This window comes from Lissotriton vulgaris, chromosome 7 (assembly GCF_964263255.1).
Source record: "Lissotriton vulgaris chromosome 7, aLisVul1.2, whole genome shotgun sequence".
NCBI classification, from domain to species: Eukaryota; Metazoa; Chordata; class Amphibia; order Caudata; family Salamandridae; genus Lissotriton; species Lissotriton vulgaris.
Genome location: NC_141695.1, coordinates 1,413,946,554 through 1,413,963,165, shown reverse-complemented (window position 1 = coordinate 1,413,963,165; position 16,612 = coordinate 1,413,946,554). Strand labels below are relative to the sequence as shown.

The 16,612-nt window shown below is 46.5% G+C and overlaps 1 protein-coding gene across 2 annotated transcripts in view; it reads right to left on the bottom strand.

Moving 5' to 3' along the window:
• CLN3 (CLN3 lysosomal/endosomal transmembrane protein, battenin) overlaps positions 1–16,612 on the bottom strand; it is a 936,006-nt gene that overhangs the window by 821,055 nt on the left and 98,339 nt on the right. For both annotated transcript variants that reach the window (XM_086932190.1, XM_086932191.1), the window contains exons 2-3: positions 12,020–12,089; positions 10,924–11,017 (exon numbers count right to left, since the gene is read on the bottom strand). In XM_086932190.1, the coding sequence (XP_086788316.1) occupies positions 10,924–11,017; positions 12,020–12,089 (164 nt within the window). The remainder of the gene's footprint in view (positions 1–10,923; positions 11,018–12,019; positions 12,090–16,612) is intronic.

Below are 16,612 nucleotides of genomic sequence, written 5' to 3'. Positions count from 1 at the left end.
ATGCTGCAACCGTTGGTTAGTCAACCCCCAATAACTGTATATGAGTCACAAATGCAAGTCCAAATCCTCACCGCTGAATACCAATGTTAGAAATGGAGGTCTCTAGTTTGAAATGGCTTGCCAAATAGGGACCCTTGCTTCGAGTCAGGGAAAGGGGGATACGCTCCTAAAATAACGCCTGCTCACCCCCTTGGTAGCTTGGCACGAGCAGACAGGCTTATCTCAGAGGCAGTTTGCAAAGCCTTTGTGAACACATACCGTAATACAGTGAAAACACTACAAATGGACACCACACCAGTTTAGAATAATAAGTAATCTTTACTGAACTTAACACAAGACAAAACAACAAAAATCCACAAAACAATATCAAGAATATGACTTTAGAAATGGTAGAAATAGCTTAGTTCAATGTAGATGGTAAATGCAACACTTTACTCCCAAAGTACCTTGGATGCGCCTCGTAAAACAAACAAAAGGGTCGCAGGGAAGGTGATGCGTCAGTTCCTTGCTTCGGGGGAGGTGATGCGTCGGTTCCTTACTGCAGCGCAGGGGAGTTGAAGCGTCTGTTCCTTACAAGAGAGGAGGTGATGTGTCAGTTTCTTACTGCGTTTAGGTTACGATGAGACAAGATGGCACCTCGATGCGATGCGACAAAATGGAGGGTTTGATGCGTTGGGACAACATGGATGCGATGAGTACACGCCCGATGGCCGTGCGGCGAAATCGATTAACTTGATAAGCTTCTCCGGTGATGCGACTGCAACTTCTGCAGCTTCGACAAGCTTCTCCGGTGATGCGGCACGCTTCTTCACTGTTGCATCGCTGAACAGTGGCAACATGCATCCTACTCGTTGCGTCGTGCTTTCAGCTTCCAGTGACACGCAGTCTCCAGAGGGCCCACAACAACAGCAGGCACCTCACTGCAGGTAGAATTCCCAGCAAGGGAATTCAGGGAGAGCTGGTGGTGACGTATTTGTGTCCCTGAGACTTCAGAACAGGAGGCAAGCTCAATTTCAAGCTCTTGGAGATATTCCTCATGATAGGAAAAGTACAAACAAAAGTTCCTTTTCTCTTTTCCTTGGCAATAAGTAACCTTTGCAGGCCAACCCCCAAACAGACAACAGCACAGGGACAGTCTCCTCCTTCAGCTTCCTTGGTTGCTTTCCTTGGCAAAAGGGTTTGTCTTGATTTCCAGAAGTGATCTAAAGTTCTCGGGTCTGGGCCCCAATAATATTATTATTTTTTTACCTTTATTTAAAAATTGTCACCGGACTACACAGCTTAATGCCCACAACCCTGGGGCCGGCAGCTTGACAATGTTAAGCGTTCTACACAGCTTCTTAGCCCACATCCCGGAGGCAGGGCAGCGTCACATTTAAGAATTGTAGCTCTCATCTTCGTGTCAGGTGCGTACTCTGTGCACCAATAATCGGAAACGTTACACAAATTTTAAACAAACAAAGAGATGTCAACTCTGCCTGCCGCTATCAGGACCCCTACTTCGCACTCAGCCTATGGTCGTTGAACCTATCCATTGTCGCCCCACTAAAACTATTGCCTCCTAGTAGTTAGCCCCGATACCGTCTAATTACCATCCAAGGCACCTGTGCCGTCAGTCCAAACGCCCCCCGCAGCACCGCAAGGTATGTATGTCCAGTGTCGAAAGAGGATGCCGTCTACTGAGAAACGGGGGAAACGGTCTCTACTTCATTTGCTGTTGTCGTCTCTGCAGTGGTCTCCCCCCCCCTTACTATTCACGTATGTTGTGTATAGCCCCCAGAGTCCTTCGGCCTACTCCTGGGGGGAAGCAATTCACTGAAGTTTTCAGATTGCGTACAGCAATAAAGAATATCTTGTGACCACTGGGACATCGTAGGTAAGGGGCCCCTCATCCAGCACAAATCAACTCTGCGCTTTGCTATCAGTAAGCTTGTGTCCACCAGTCTGCGAATTGCCTTCGGTAGAGCTTTGGAATATCCCAATAGTGCCACAGTCGGGTCAGGGGGGTCCTCCGAACCCACTATTGCGCTCAACTCACAAAATACCTGTCCCCAGTACTGAGACACTCCCGGGCAGTTCAACGTCAAGTGCAGGAAATCTGCTGTCAGAGAATGACATTGGTCGCACTTTGCCTCCTCTCTCAGCCCGTATCTGTGCAGTCTTTCTGGTCTGTAATACTCTCTGTTGATGAATTTGAAATGTATGAGTCTGTGTCTACAGTGTAATGAGATTCGTTTCGTGTTGTTACAACAATAAGATCACATGGCATTGTCTATCGTCACGTTGAGGTCGCACTACCAGGCCAATCTGTCCTTCGTATACTGGTTTGCTCTGTGGGACATTGCCAACTTATAAATATTGGAGACAAGTTTCCGAGGGGACTCAGTTTTAATGAGTTACGTCAGTTCCCGCATCTCCGGGCGTTCGTCCATGTCATCCCCTAGTTGGTGATGCAGCGCCTTGCGCACTCTGTGAAACTGGAAATGTTGTAACATTGTAGGGGCTTCCACTGTAGCCGTGGCCTCGTCCCACGTCTTTGCGATACCACCCAGGAACAAGTCACCTGCTTTATGTGTAGCTAACGCATGTAATGCTTGCACGACTCCTCCGTCTCTACAGAGGGGCAAGCCAGGCCATCCAATTTGTTGGCATTTCCGAGGGGTATAATAATGCCCTCGGTTGCTGCTGTAATAACCAATGCCATGCGTGCCTTGTTGCATTGAGGGAATCCAGTATCCCCGTCCTACGATCTACCAGTTCCAAGATAACAGCTGGTAGTGGGAGAGGGTCTGCGAATAACCTCTCGAGCCGGAGGTATGGAACGTCTTCCGCTCCATGTATCCAGCTGTGTGCCAGCGCCCCCTGTGCGGCTCTGTAGTATAACTCCAAGTCAGGCGCTCCAAGCCCTCCCACATGGTATGGAAGGGTAAGCACTCGCCATTGCACCCGCGCCTGCCTGCCTGCCCAGGCCAGTCATATTAATGTTTTATTAAGTCTGACGAAAAAGCAGCGCGGTAACACCATCAGGATATTTACAAACAGAAATAGGAACCTGGGTAACACCACCATCTTCATGATCGAGACCCGACCGATGAGAGACAGCGGCAGACCAATCCAGGTTTCGACGTCGTCCTCTATTTTGGCTACCCCCATACCGTAATTCTTGCGGAACACAATTTCCAAATCCATGTGCAACCCGATGCCGATGACCAGGTAACTTACCGAGTCATCTGTCCATTGTAGAGGATATTCCATCTCGAATTGCGTAGTGGCTGTGGTGAGCGGGAAGGCTATGGATTTAGACCAATTAACCGTTGACCCCGATAATGCTCCGAAGTGTACCACCTCTCTGAGGACCGGGGACAGATTGCTTTCTTGGTCCCTCACATATAACAATGTGTTGTCCGCATGCGTAGAGACTACTATACTATAGGTCGGGAATTGGACACCTCTGTGACCAGGATATTCCGGAAACGCACATGCCAGAGGTTCAGCGACCAAGGCGCACAGCATCTGCGACAAGGGGCATTCCTGCCGGGTCCCTCTAGAGATAGGGATGGTTCCTGTAACCATATTCCCCAGCCGTATGCGGGCAGATGGTGCATAGTACAACGCTCCTATAAGTTGCAAAAAAACGGGACCTAATCCCATCCTTGTCAGCACGTGCCACATAAAAGGCCACTCCACAGAGTCGAAAGCCTTCTCCATATCCAGGAATATCGCAATAGCCTTCGTGTCCCGTCGGACATGCGGCATAGTGCCAAATACCGTCTGCAAGTTGTAGGTAAGGTTCCTGTCCGGGATAAACCCTGCCTGTTCCGGTGCAGCCAGCTACGGGGCTAGCAGGTCCAGGCTGTTGGCTAGTACTTTGGCGAACAACTTGGTGTCTACATTTAGCAGAGACAACGGCCGATAAGAGCCGCATTCCTCCAGGGGCTTACCCGGCTTTGGGATAGCCACTAGTATAGCTTCTGCCATGGTTTGTGGCATCTCACCTGTCACGCATAGGTCGTCTAATAACGTTGATATATGGGCGAGCAGTAATTTAATAAAGGCCTTGTAAAAGCAGACCGTAAGACCATCTGTCCCAGGGGTGCTGGCCGACCGCATCCCTTCTAGTGCTTCTGTGATCGCATCTCTTCCTCTGAGGTGCATGAAGAACTGTGTATGTGAATCGGGAGAGGAAGGGCAACTTAATATGCTCCAGATAATCTAAAATGTTGTCATCCATGTTCAACAAGCGGGATGCGTATAGCTCCGAATAGTATTGTTTGAACCTTTGTGCAATGTCCCCTTCTTCCGTAAGAAGTTAGCCCCCTTCCGAGCGGATTGCCGTTATCTAAGTTTTACTGCGTCTGGCTTTTAACATCTTGGCTAGTACCGATCCCGGCCTGTCACCCTCCCCATATGTGCGAGCCGTGGTATATTTCCCCATATGCTTCACTTCGCTATCCACCGCTTCCTGATACTTCTTCAGCAAACCCTTCATAGCGTCTGCAACCTCCTCGTCGTTCCCTGCCAACGGTCGTGCCTCCAGATCCCCTATTTCCCGTTCCAAGGTCGTCAACCTCTGTCGTATGGAGTGAAGCACCCCGAGTGTTTAGTCATGGCCACCCCCCTAATATACACCTTGAAAGCTTCCCACACCGTCTGAAAACTATCCACAGTGCCAATATTAGTGGCAAAGTATGCATCAATAGCTTCTGCCATCTCTTCTTTGAAGACCGGATCTAGAAGTGAATAGGGTGGAAATCGCCACATGAATGGTGGTATTACTTTCTTGGGTGTTGCAAAACCAGTAAAAGCGGAGAGTGGTCGGACAAAGTGTGCGAGGCAAGACCTGACCAGCGCAAATCCCAGACATGAGACACGACGCCAGCCAATAATCTATACAGTGTGTAGGTTATGATATGCAGAGTAATGTGTGTAACCACTGTCATGTGGGTGCATCTCCCTCCACACATCCTTGAGATCCTTACTGATCATGACGCTGTCAATAGATTTGGCAGCCGCTGCAGGCCTTGTCACCGGGCCCCCGATCTGTCTAACTCAGGGTTCCTAACTAGGTTGAAGTCGCCACCCCAAAGAATTGGTATCCTCCCATCTCTCCCCATTGTGTTAGCCATAGTTGTAAAGAACTCCAGGAAGTCAAAGTTTGCACCATAGATATTCACTATAACCAATCCCAATCCCTTGCCCTGTAATTTGGAGATCACAAATCGACCCCCCATATCCGCGGTCACCTGTTGCATCGTGTAGTCAGATCTGGGATTGACCCATGTCATAACCCCTCTAGCATGGGTTGAGAAGCCTGAGGCATTATTGTTACCCAAGATTCCCCTGTGGTGCACCATTGGGCTGTGTAGCGGGAGGTGCGTCTCTTGGAGTAAAGCAACATCAATATCATGCCTGTTTTGCCAGCTCAGCACCCTAGGAAGCTTAAGGTGGTCATTGAGGCCCCTGACGTTCCATGAAAGTGCTCTAAGGGAATCAGTCGATCTTGGGGGAATAGTTCTACTAGTTGTGGCCATCCTGTCTGTCATTTGTCACTGGTTTTCCTATCGTATATGGTGTACCAGTGTTGAGTGCGTCATACATCAGCTCGATTGACATCTCAAACATCAAAAACAACTTTACCCCTACCCATCCCAACCCTCCCCCCTCCCACAGGAGACCACCCTCAACTTGGTCGCGAGACATCCCTTGCAACCCCCCCCCCCCCAACTTATTTAACTGTGGAGGTGTTTACACTCGCAGGTAGAGGTTGCTCTATTTACTTCTAGCTGCCAAACACAGGTATTTTCTCGGCCCAACCTCCACATTCCGCCTTATAGTGCCTGCAGCTCGCAACATAGGCTCCCCAACGCTATATGTGGCATGTCGCTGTCAGACCTTTGTTCCTCTCCCGCGGCTTACATTCAAAATTGCTACCCCTGAGATTTGCGCTGCAGCTAAGATAACATCCCTGAGTTAATATCTAAAGCAGCCCTCTAAACCTCAGCGGGCCCTAACGGTGCAATTACATAGATAAGAAAGGCCACTGAAGATGGTCTACCTTCACCAACATTTTCAATAATGACACATTTCCCTGTGTTCCCCTCTCCCCCGGTCCCTGCGATACTTATCAGCACCGTGCGAAGCAATGAGTCTCAGTTTTCCTCTTCCAACGACCCACCAGCCGCCTCGTCCAGAAGTTGTCGTTCCGGGCTCCGTCTATCTTCTTTGGTCTAGTCTTTCATGGCCTTCTGGAGCGCCTTCGGATCAGTAAAAATGTGGGAGCGCCCCTGTTTGTTTACCCAAAGTTTGGCCGGGTACAGCATGGCGTAGTCCAGGCCCAGGTCCCGCAGCTGTTTTTTCATGGGTGCAAATGTCTCCGTGCCTCCTGCACTCGTGCGGTGAAATCCGGGAAATGTGATATAGACGATCCCTCATATGTCAGCTCTTGCTTGTCCCTTGCCATCCGCAAAGCAGCATCTTTGTCTCGGTAGTTTAACAGTTTTGCTATTATCGGGCGTGGCGGGGTTCCTGGCACCGGTCGGGGTCCTAAGGAGCGGTGCGCTCTCTCCACTACAAACATGTTGGAAAAGACCTCTGCCCCCAAAAGGCTCGTCAACAGCTTCTCCACAAATTGATCCATGTTTCCGGTTTGCGTCGTCTCCGGGAGCCCCGTAATCCGTAGGTTGCAGCGTCTCGAGCGGGCCTCCAAATCCTCTGCTTTATCTTGTAATACTCGTATGACCCTCCCAAGCTGTTTATGGTCAGGGTCTAATGTGGTTTGTACCTCCTCGACTTCTGTGAGCCTCCGTTTAGACATGTCCAACCTCTCTGCGTGCTTTTCCAGACTTTCTCCCATTCTGTCCTTCCGATATGAGAGGGCGTCAATTTTGGTGCCCAGTGAGGAACAGTCCAGCCTGAACTGCCAAGCCATGTCTTCCCTGGACCGGAAACAAGCTTCCGAGGACCGGTTTCTGGCATTCCAGTCGTCGTCAGCCCGGCTTGCTTGAATCCAGTGGCAAAGTGAGCAAGGGACTCACGTCTGAGCATACCCTGCCACAATTATGGTGGCCAAAAGCGGTACAAAAGGGGGTGGTGATGGACGGAGCATCTGAATCAATCAAACACTCACACCCAGTCAAAAGATCTGGGTTTAATCCATCACCGTTCTTTAGCCCACTCTGCCACCCCAGTTCAGACATGGCTATATGCAAATCAGTCTGACCCTGTGCCTCATGGGAACAGTCCAGCCCGAACTGCCAAGCCATGTCTACCCTGGACCGAAAACAAGCTTCCGAGGACCGGTTTCTGGCATTCCAGCCGTCTTCAGCCCGGCTTGCTTGAATCCAGTGGCAAAGTGAGCAAGGGACTCAAGTCTGAGCATACCCTGCCACACTTAAGGTGGCCAAAAGCGGTACAAAAGGGGGTGGTGATGGACGGAGCATCTGAATCAATCATACACTCACGCCCAGTCAAAAGATCTGGGTTTAATCCATCACCGTTCTTTAGCCCACTCTGCCACCCCAGTTCAGACATGGCTATATGGAAATCCGTCTGACCCTGTGCCTCATGGGAACAGTCCAGCCCGAACTGCCAAGCCATGTCTTCCCTGGACCGGAAACAAGCTTCCGAGGACCGGTTTCTGGCATTCCAGCCGTCTTCAGCCTGGCTTGATGAATCCAGTGGCAAAGTGAGCAAGGAACTCACGGCTGGAATGCCAGAAACCGGTCCTCGGAAGCTTGTTTCCGGTCCAGGGAAGACATGATTTGGCAGTTCGGGCTGGACTGTTCCCATGAGGCACAGGGTCAGACTGATTTGCATATAGCCATGTCTGAACTGGGGGGGCAGAGTGGGCTAAAGAACGGTGATGGATTAAACCCAGATCTTTTGACTGGGTGTGAATGTTTGATTGATTCAGATGCTCCGTCCATCACCACCCCCTTTTGTACCGCTTTTGGCAGCCATAAGTGTGGCAGGGTATGCTCAGACGTAAGTCCCTTGCTCACTTTGCCACTGGATTCAAGTAAGCCGGGCTGAAGACGGCTGGAATGCCAGAAACCGGTCCTCGGTAGCTTGTTTCCGGTCCAGGGAAGACCAAGCTTGGCAGTTCGGGCTGGACTGTTCCCATGAGGCACAGGGTCAGACTGATTTGCATATAGCCATGTCTGAACTGGAGTGGCAGAGTGGGCTAAAGAACGGTGATGGATTAAACCCAGATCTTTTGACTGAGAGTGAGTGTTTGATTGATTCAGATGCTCCGTCCATCACCACCCCCTTTTGTACCGCTTTTGGCCACCATAAGTGTGGCAGGGTATGCTCAGACGTGAGTCCCTTGCTCACTTTGCCACTGGATTCAAGCAAGCCGGACTGAGGACGGCTGGAATGCCAGAAACCGGCCCTCTGTAGCTTGTTTCCGGTCCAGGGAAGACATGGCTTGGCAGTTCGGGCTGGACTGTTCCCATGAGGCACAGGGTCAGACTGATTTGCATATAGCCATGTCTAAACTGGGGTGGCAGAGTGGGCTAAAGAACCGTGATAGATTAAACCCAGATCTTTTGACTGGGTGTGAGTGTTTGATTGATTCAGATGCTCTGTCCATCACCAACCCCTTTTGTACCGTCCTCCAAAGAACCAGGCCGGTGGTGCAGTTGTGTACCCACTGGGGACCGGCCAAGCCCGCCGCACCTTCTAACTGAGATTATTGCTCTGCACCTCACCACTTACTTTCCTCCTTGACGGGCGATGTGGGGCCGCTATTATAGACCCCGTCCTGCTGTCTCCTTCCCAGCACTGAATAGTCGCCCACGCACTAATTGGCAGTCCCCTGCCATCGTGGAGGGTCGCAATGCTTTGTGTCTTCTGGTCCCAGTCCCCTCAGTGTCAGTGCCTCTCAGGGGATGACTTCACCAGATATTGCCACTTGCATCCCCGGCAGCAGTCTTCTTAAGCGGTGCCCTGTCTCGTATCACGGGCTACCGCGCTATCCTCAGCGCAAGGCAGGTGGGTGCTACAGTTGCTCTACCCTACTTGTACCCAAGCTCAGGTCACTCCTTAGTACTCATTAAAAACGCGGTCATATACCGCCGGTCGTGGCCGTTTGAGCCCAACTCCGCACTTCAGCCCGGGGCCCTCTCCAGTGCTGTAGGTGCCCCGGGAGTGTTATTTACGTCACTGCGGGCGGCAGAAATCGGGGCCCAGGATTCCGGACAGTCTTACTGTTCTGCTGCTGCACGCTCGCTGACGTTGCTTCGCCCCCCACTACAAGGGAGGCCAGGGATCAGCGGCCTGGAGGTTCTCCACCCGCTTGCTTTCATCCTTGCTTCAGCCTTAGGCTCTTTCCTGCACTCCCGGTGCCCCGGCAAAGCCGCTCAGGCCACTGCAGGTGTCGGAGCTCGGGGTCCTGGTGCCAGTCTTTCTTGTTGGCCTGCCACTGCTCGCACATGTACTTCACTCTGCACGCACTGCTAGGGAGCCCGGGGATCAGTGGCCTGGAGGGTCTTCATCGGAGCCCGGCCATATCACGGTGAGCACTGGGGCGGGGAAGTTCGGGAACAGTCCATAACTCTGCGGCAGTGTTCCGACGTCCGAACCTGTGGTAAGTAGTTATGTAATAGCGGCAAGCTGCCTGATAATTAAAGGATAAATGCCCGGAATTGCGGAGCTCAAGACTCAGACAGCCATCTTGATCTCGAGCAAGCCCCCCCCCACCCCCCCCCCCCAATATTTATACTGCAAAATTCTTTGTTCTCTGAAGGCAGAGGATGCCTGCTCCCAGCAAAAAACAGTTCTGTACTCCCTGGTGCAGCTTCCTGGCAGGAGGTGGAGACAGCATTGTTGAAAGCAGACCTGGCCCAGGTAGCTGAAAGGAAACCTCCTCCCCCCTACTCTCTATTCTATGAAGGCTCAGGCAAGAGAAAGGAAATCTTCTCCCCCTACTCTCTATTCAATGCAGCCCAGCCCTGACCCATCAGACTGCTGGAGCCAAGGCCCTCTCCAGCCCCCTGTCACTCACAAACCAGGCATGGAATACACAAACCTAGCAGAGGCATACTGGATTGTTAGGCAAGAAAATACCTACTTTCTAAAAGTGGTATTTTCAAACACAGAATGTAAAAATTACCCACACTAAAAGATGCATTTTAACATTCTGAGTTCAGGCCTACTAAACTCGTTTTTCTACCTTTCCCTGAGCCACATTTTACAAGCTGCTTCTGTGAGTGGCACAATCAGTGCTGCAAGCCCACCAGCAGCATTTGATTTACAGGCCCTGGGCACACATGGTGCACTGTACTAGGGTCTGACAAGTAAATCAAATAGCCAATCATGGAGTCAATAATCCGTTAGAACAATTTACAATAGGGAGCACTTGCGCTTTGGCACTGAATAGCAGTGGCAAAGTGCACAAAGCATCCAGACCAGCAAAAACATAGGAGGCAACAGCAAAAAAATGGAAGGGAGACCCACACCAATGGTGCCAGGCCTAACAATTAGCATTCTTTATTTTCGTCAACCCCGCCCTGAACCGAGGGGCAGCATTGGTGGGCTCCCCGTGCACTAGTTTATAGTGCGCATGTCACTTTGGCCAGCCGATACACACAATAAACCTCTCAACCCACCTGGGTTGAGAGCCTGCACAGGCCTCTAGTGTCCACTGGAGCACCGAGAGAGGCTGCTCCTTCCAATCCTGGTGCTTCTCTCATGCTGGTTAACAGCCTAAGAGCAGCACTAGGATTGGTTAAGGGAAGAGGAGGACAGAAGCGAGGAGGACATGTCTGCAGCAAGCACGGTAAGTAACTTTTTATTTATTTCATTCATGCATTAATTTTATTTCAGTTATGTATTTATTTTAAGCACCCACCCATTTGCCCGCCCCTCAAATCGCCGTACTTGCCACCCGCTACTGTCTGCACCAGAAAATGTTATACTCACCAGGGTGGTTCCATTTGTTTCCTGCTTTTGGAGGATGTCATGAGCTGCGCTAAGCATGATCACGTATGCAAAATTATTACAGAGACCCAGAAGCCTGTAGATGGGGAAAAGTACAGAGAGAAGGAATGTAGAGCATTACCAGCAAATGAACAACAAGAACAAAGCTGAGGTAGACAAGAGGAAAGGTGAGGTAATTAGAGCGGAAAGAAAGACTGAGGCAGGGACATAAAAGTCTATCTAAGGACACATTTGCTACTTGAGTGGGAGGATGTGTGCATGTGCAACTGTCCACGAGAGTGCAGGGTAATAAAATTCAACATCTCCTTAAGGTGTGTATGTGTTAGCATGTATAAGGTACATACAAGCATGTTCTCATCCATGATACATCTATGTGTTTTAGCAAAAATGAACGAATGTGCTTTCGTAACTGCATGGGCAGTAACATGTAAGAAATTATGTATATTGTGATTAACAAATATGCATTCCTGTGCATAACCATATACAAAGATACACACGAGCTTCGGCATGCAAAGGATTGATGCATGTGAACAAGTGGTGGGTTTTTATTTTTTCATTTTCTAGACAAAACTGTGTGCCAATACAGAGTCCTGAATACATTATGGCATGTATTAATATTTGTGGGTGTATATTAGTGCAATACCACTTTGGCACTTTACAGGTACACACAGGTTAACAAGTACAATAAGTGTTTCATGCGTGGGTACGTCTTTGAGGGTAAACGCAAGTTTATTTTGATGTGTAGTTGAACACTTGTAGATATTTTGCAATACATATTTGAGTGCTCGAAATTGTGTTACAACATAAATGAGTGTTAGCATGCATCAGTAAATTTGGGGATGTTAGCATGTACGCACCATCTATGTATGCCTTAATTTGTGTGGGAATGCGTTTGTCTGACGGTAAGTCACTGTACTTATACAAGCATATCGTTAACAGGGTTTGGTATAGGTATATTAGCAATTGATCAACTGTAAACATGTATGCCAACAAGGACATAAAAGTGTGGCAAGCATATTTGTGTCAAGGTGGGGGTAGCATTGTTTTACATATCTGAAGAGAAAATGAAGAGGCTTACCAAAACCCAACTGAATTTCTCCAGTGGGAGCCTCTGCTTGGAGAAACTGGAGGAGGCCGGTCCGCCTCATCTGCAGCAGAAGCAGAAAGAAGTAAATAAACACATGCTGGCCAAATATCCAACGCACCCTCTTATCCACTCTTACTTCTATGGTGTTCCTCGACATTCTCATCTCAGCCACCCATGCTATTTGTGATACACATTTTTTCCGCAGAGCAACAGTCGTCATTCAGGGCGATGTTGGTCACTTGATTCACAGACTCTTGTTGGCTGACTGTGGTTACTTATTTTCCTTTCTCTGATGATATGTAGGGTAGGTCTGGTCTTGCTATAACAACTGTGTGACTACATTGGGTGAGTCTTGTGTTTCAGTCTTGGTGTGTGGGTCGTTATCTGCTTATGAGTATGATAGGTCAGATGCTCAATCTTTGTAGGCAAGCAGGTAGTGATCCAACGTTTCAGGAACTTAGATAAATCATTCATAGACTGAGCCCAAATTTCTAGCTCTCTCCACACTGTATGAGTTTAGTTCAAAACTTATCTAGTTATGTATTATGCCAAAATTATGGATCTTTTTAATAAGGTAGGGATTTGGTTATTAATAATTTGTATCTATACCTTGATTATATTCATACCATAATAACAGACATTTTTTCCGTTAATAACAATAATTTTATCTAAATAATACGATGCTCATTAAGCGCAACACAGCACAAGTCAGGGTAAATCATCCAAAAGTACATTACATTTCAATCAATAACTGTATACATCTCATGAAAAGCATAATAAGAGAGTGGATAGGTAGAGAGACAAAAAGAAAGTAAACATATGCAAATTACTATGCAAATCAGAGATTGAGTAGATTTACCGATCATTCAAGTTTTAAGATTAGAAATGCCACCCTCTGGCCATGAGAGTAGCAGGGCACTTCAAAGAAGTTTTAAAAATGCAAAGTTTAACAGTCAGGAACAGCAGATCATCAGCCAGCCCATAAGAATAGGAAATAGCGATACAGCTCTCTCCTGTCGCAAAGTTAGGAATACGCCGTCTAACCCCACCTACTTACTAGATATAATTATACCCCAAATTCACACTAATCCAGCCCCTACTCTATCCAACCCAACTAACTAAGGATTCTATTTAGCTAATACAAGGGGTGTCTTGGTCACACCACTACAAGCAAATTCAGTTTTTCAAACACACTCTTGTCCAAACTCAATACGTCATTCACAGGCCTTGGTATCTTTCTCTTCCGCAGCATGTTCACATTTCGTTCACTTTACTGTAACTTTTTCTGTCCGCATGTCCACTTCCAGAGGAAGCACTCTCACTTCCTCACACTGTGGTTAATACTGCAAACTAGATTTTTCTGAAGCCTTTCTCTCCAGCACAGAAAAAGCCATTTTCTAGTTAAGACAAACAACGTGAAATCCATTATGTCACGAGTCTATTTCTAAAGTGTTTAGCTTATCAATACTAATGGTTTGCACAAAATTCAATAGCATTATTGTGATTATTAAACTTGCAGCCCTTTAGTCCTTAGTTTCTGCATTAATCATGTACAGGTTTGCGGACTACCCCAGGTTTTCTTTAAACGCGTTCACATTTACGCATGCGCAGTTTAAATCAAACTCAATTAGTAACACACAGTTAGCTTTCTAATGATTATTTTGCACAATAAGAGGTTCAATCTGAGTAGGTTTTGTTTAGTGAAAAACGTGCTCCATCAATCCCCCCTTTGATGGCGATTGCAACCATAAAAAAAACGAACCCAAAAATCTGATTGTCATCGTATTTTATTTACAAAGCTGTTGTTTTCTTTTGTTTCATTCTTATTTCATCTATATCATTTACTATTTCATAGTAATTTCTCTTTCAAGTTCTCTTTCAAGTTCAATATCTTCTCTTTTTCTTTTCTTAGCTCTTAAGTCTAATATCTAATATTCCTTTCTTGCATCTACAACATTTATATATCATTTTCAATATTAGCATTCCTGTAGCCACTGCAATTATTGGTGTTAGTATTTTTCCCAACTAACTGTTACTGAAGTTAGAAACCAGACTACCAACTGGAGAGAAACCCTTACCAAGTTTCTCCCAAGCACCGACAACTTTCAGTTTAGACAGATCCTTATGTAAATCAGTAATATTCTTAATATATACCTCTAGATTCTTTCCTTAGTCTGGGATATAGGTACAAGTCTGTTGAATTTTCAGCATAGTCCAGACTCTCCCCTCTTTCGCCAATATTACATCAAGGGCAAGTCTATTTTGTAAAACCATAGACCTTATGGAAACCATTTCAGTTTCAATCATTAAGAATCCTCCAGCAGTATCCATTGATAAACGATCAACCGCTGAGGACAATTTTCTAATTTTGTGTGAATTAAGGCTAACATATCTAAGGAGACAGAGGCACACTCAAAGATTCAATGTTAATCTAGATTAATGATTCTAAACCAAGGGTGCTACACTACCATCGTGTGTTGACTTCACACATTGATAAAACTAAAGGACCTACAGGATACAACCCTGATTGAGATGTGCACTGTTCCTGCTGAACAAAATGTTCTATGATAAATAAACTAACTTTTTACATTCAATGCAAAAACATACTGAATCCACGTTATCTTTTTCCAAGAAAATGTTATTAAACAGTAAATCATTCTGTACAATACAAGTTCTTCAATTCAGTTTTTCCTTGCTTTACAGTTCTCGTGTTAATCGGTGCATAGCTGTCACGAAGCCCAATGCATTTCGGGACATACTAGTCCCTTCCTCAGGGGAAGTATTCTGTGAACAAAGGAGTTTTCAATGTGTAAATTACATATAATGCAATGTATCACAAACGGTTGATGTATAAGGAGAGTCCCATGTCCAGCACAAAAAAGAAGAAGAAACTAAAGGAAGAACAGGATGACAAGAGAGAAAAACAAAAGTGTGGAAGTCACAGTGGTCTTAGTAACCGAATGTGGGTAAACAAATGAGGATTAAAACCTCTATGTGCTATACCACTTTGTAATGTCACACATGTGCCAACCCTGTAAACCAGTGTGATGTAACTCCAGTGGTGTTAATACAAGAACTAAATCTGATAGAAATAAAGCAATGGGGATTATAAATGAATCATGCCGATATTGTGATGTTAAGGATAACACCCACTGAAGGTATCAATGCTCCGATTACATCACCTACTATTTTAGTAAAACTAGCTCCTCTTTTGTTTCGTGTTAATCTAGCCATTTTCCCATTTGTTCCATGAGTTTTATCTGTGTGGTATGCTTTTGGAAAGACAATCCCCATGTAACAATACCCATACCAATGTGCAGGCAATCTCTAATATTATTATACAAAACAAGGGAAACCCAGAAGGTAGGCAATCTCTAATAGACATTTTTACCACACACATAAAATATTCCCGGAAAAACTGAGTCAGTACCACCCTTTAATCCCCATTCACCAATTATTAGGAAAGCATGATAACATTCACTAGAACCAAAGAAATAAGTATTAAATTCTGTTTTCTGTCTAAGTAAACAAAGCTTTCCCTTGTGATTCCAATCCAGCATCATTTCAGCATATGTCTTGCCCTTCTTATAATTTCCTTCCCTAAAAGCCCATGGAGGTATATGAGACTTTTGGTTAGCTGCTTTCTCTCTAAAGCTTTGTTTTCTATGCCCCACTAAATCTATGAATTCAAGTTAAGTCAAAGAAGTGATATTCGACTGTGCAAGTCATAAAAGCGTTACAGATAAAAACGTTAAAAATCAAGAATACAAAAGCTAAAATCTGTGTTAAAACATTGTGCAAAGAAGCAATCAGAGCTATCATTATGTCATTAGTATACGTTTGTGCAAAAAAGTAGTCGGGCTGTCATTATATCAGACATAGCATGACAAAACAAAGATAACATTTAGTGCAAAGAGTCTCAAGCACCTTGACAAACGTAATGGGCCCGCATTGCCTGGTAGGCCCACATGTGCCAACACAGTATTGAAAAATTTCATCATAGCCATTTGCCAGCCCTGATTTGTTTGGAGCTTATGTGCCACATCCACCTCAAGAATTTTGCCACCTGGATTACGTACCTAGATGATGGATCGGAGCAAAATGATTTGCAGGGCTGTGCTGTGTGATCTTGTGCCCAGGTTCTTACAGAGCTGATCCAGCCAGGCTTTCAGCTAGCCAGCATATGCAAGGCAAACAAAAAGCACATGTGAATATGATTCTATAGAACTGGCACATGCATGACATTTGTTGTCCCGGGTGGGAGACCATTTGGATGAAAAACACTTCAGGGGCAGAGATCCTGATCTGAATTGAAAATAGAGTTTCCGGTTTAAAGGCTTTTTAATAATGTCCCAATAAGGCTCGAGGTTTGGGCATGGTTCTATCTGAAGAAAGAGCCCCGAGAGTGAAGTGGGGTCATAGCGCCTGAACTCTTCATGTGCAAGCAATTCCCAGTAAATTTCTTTGAGGCTATTTTTTGATGGGAACATTGAGGTAGAACGGGAATCCCACAGGTGCAATGCACCCATTTTATTAATCAGACTACTCCTATCTCGCAGCCAACTAATTTTGTGAATGCGATCC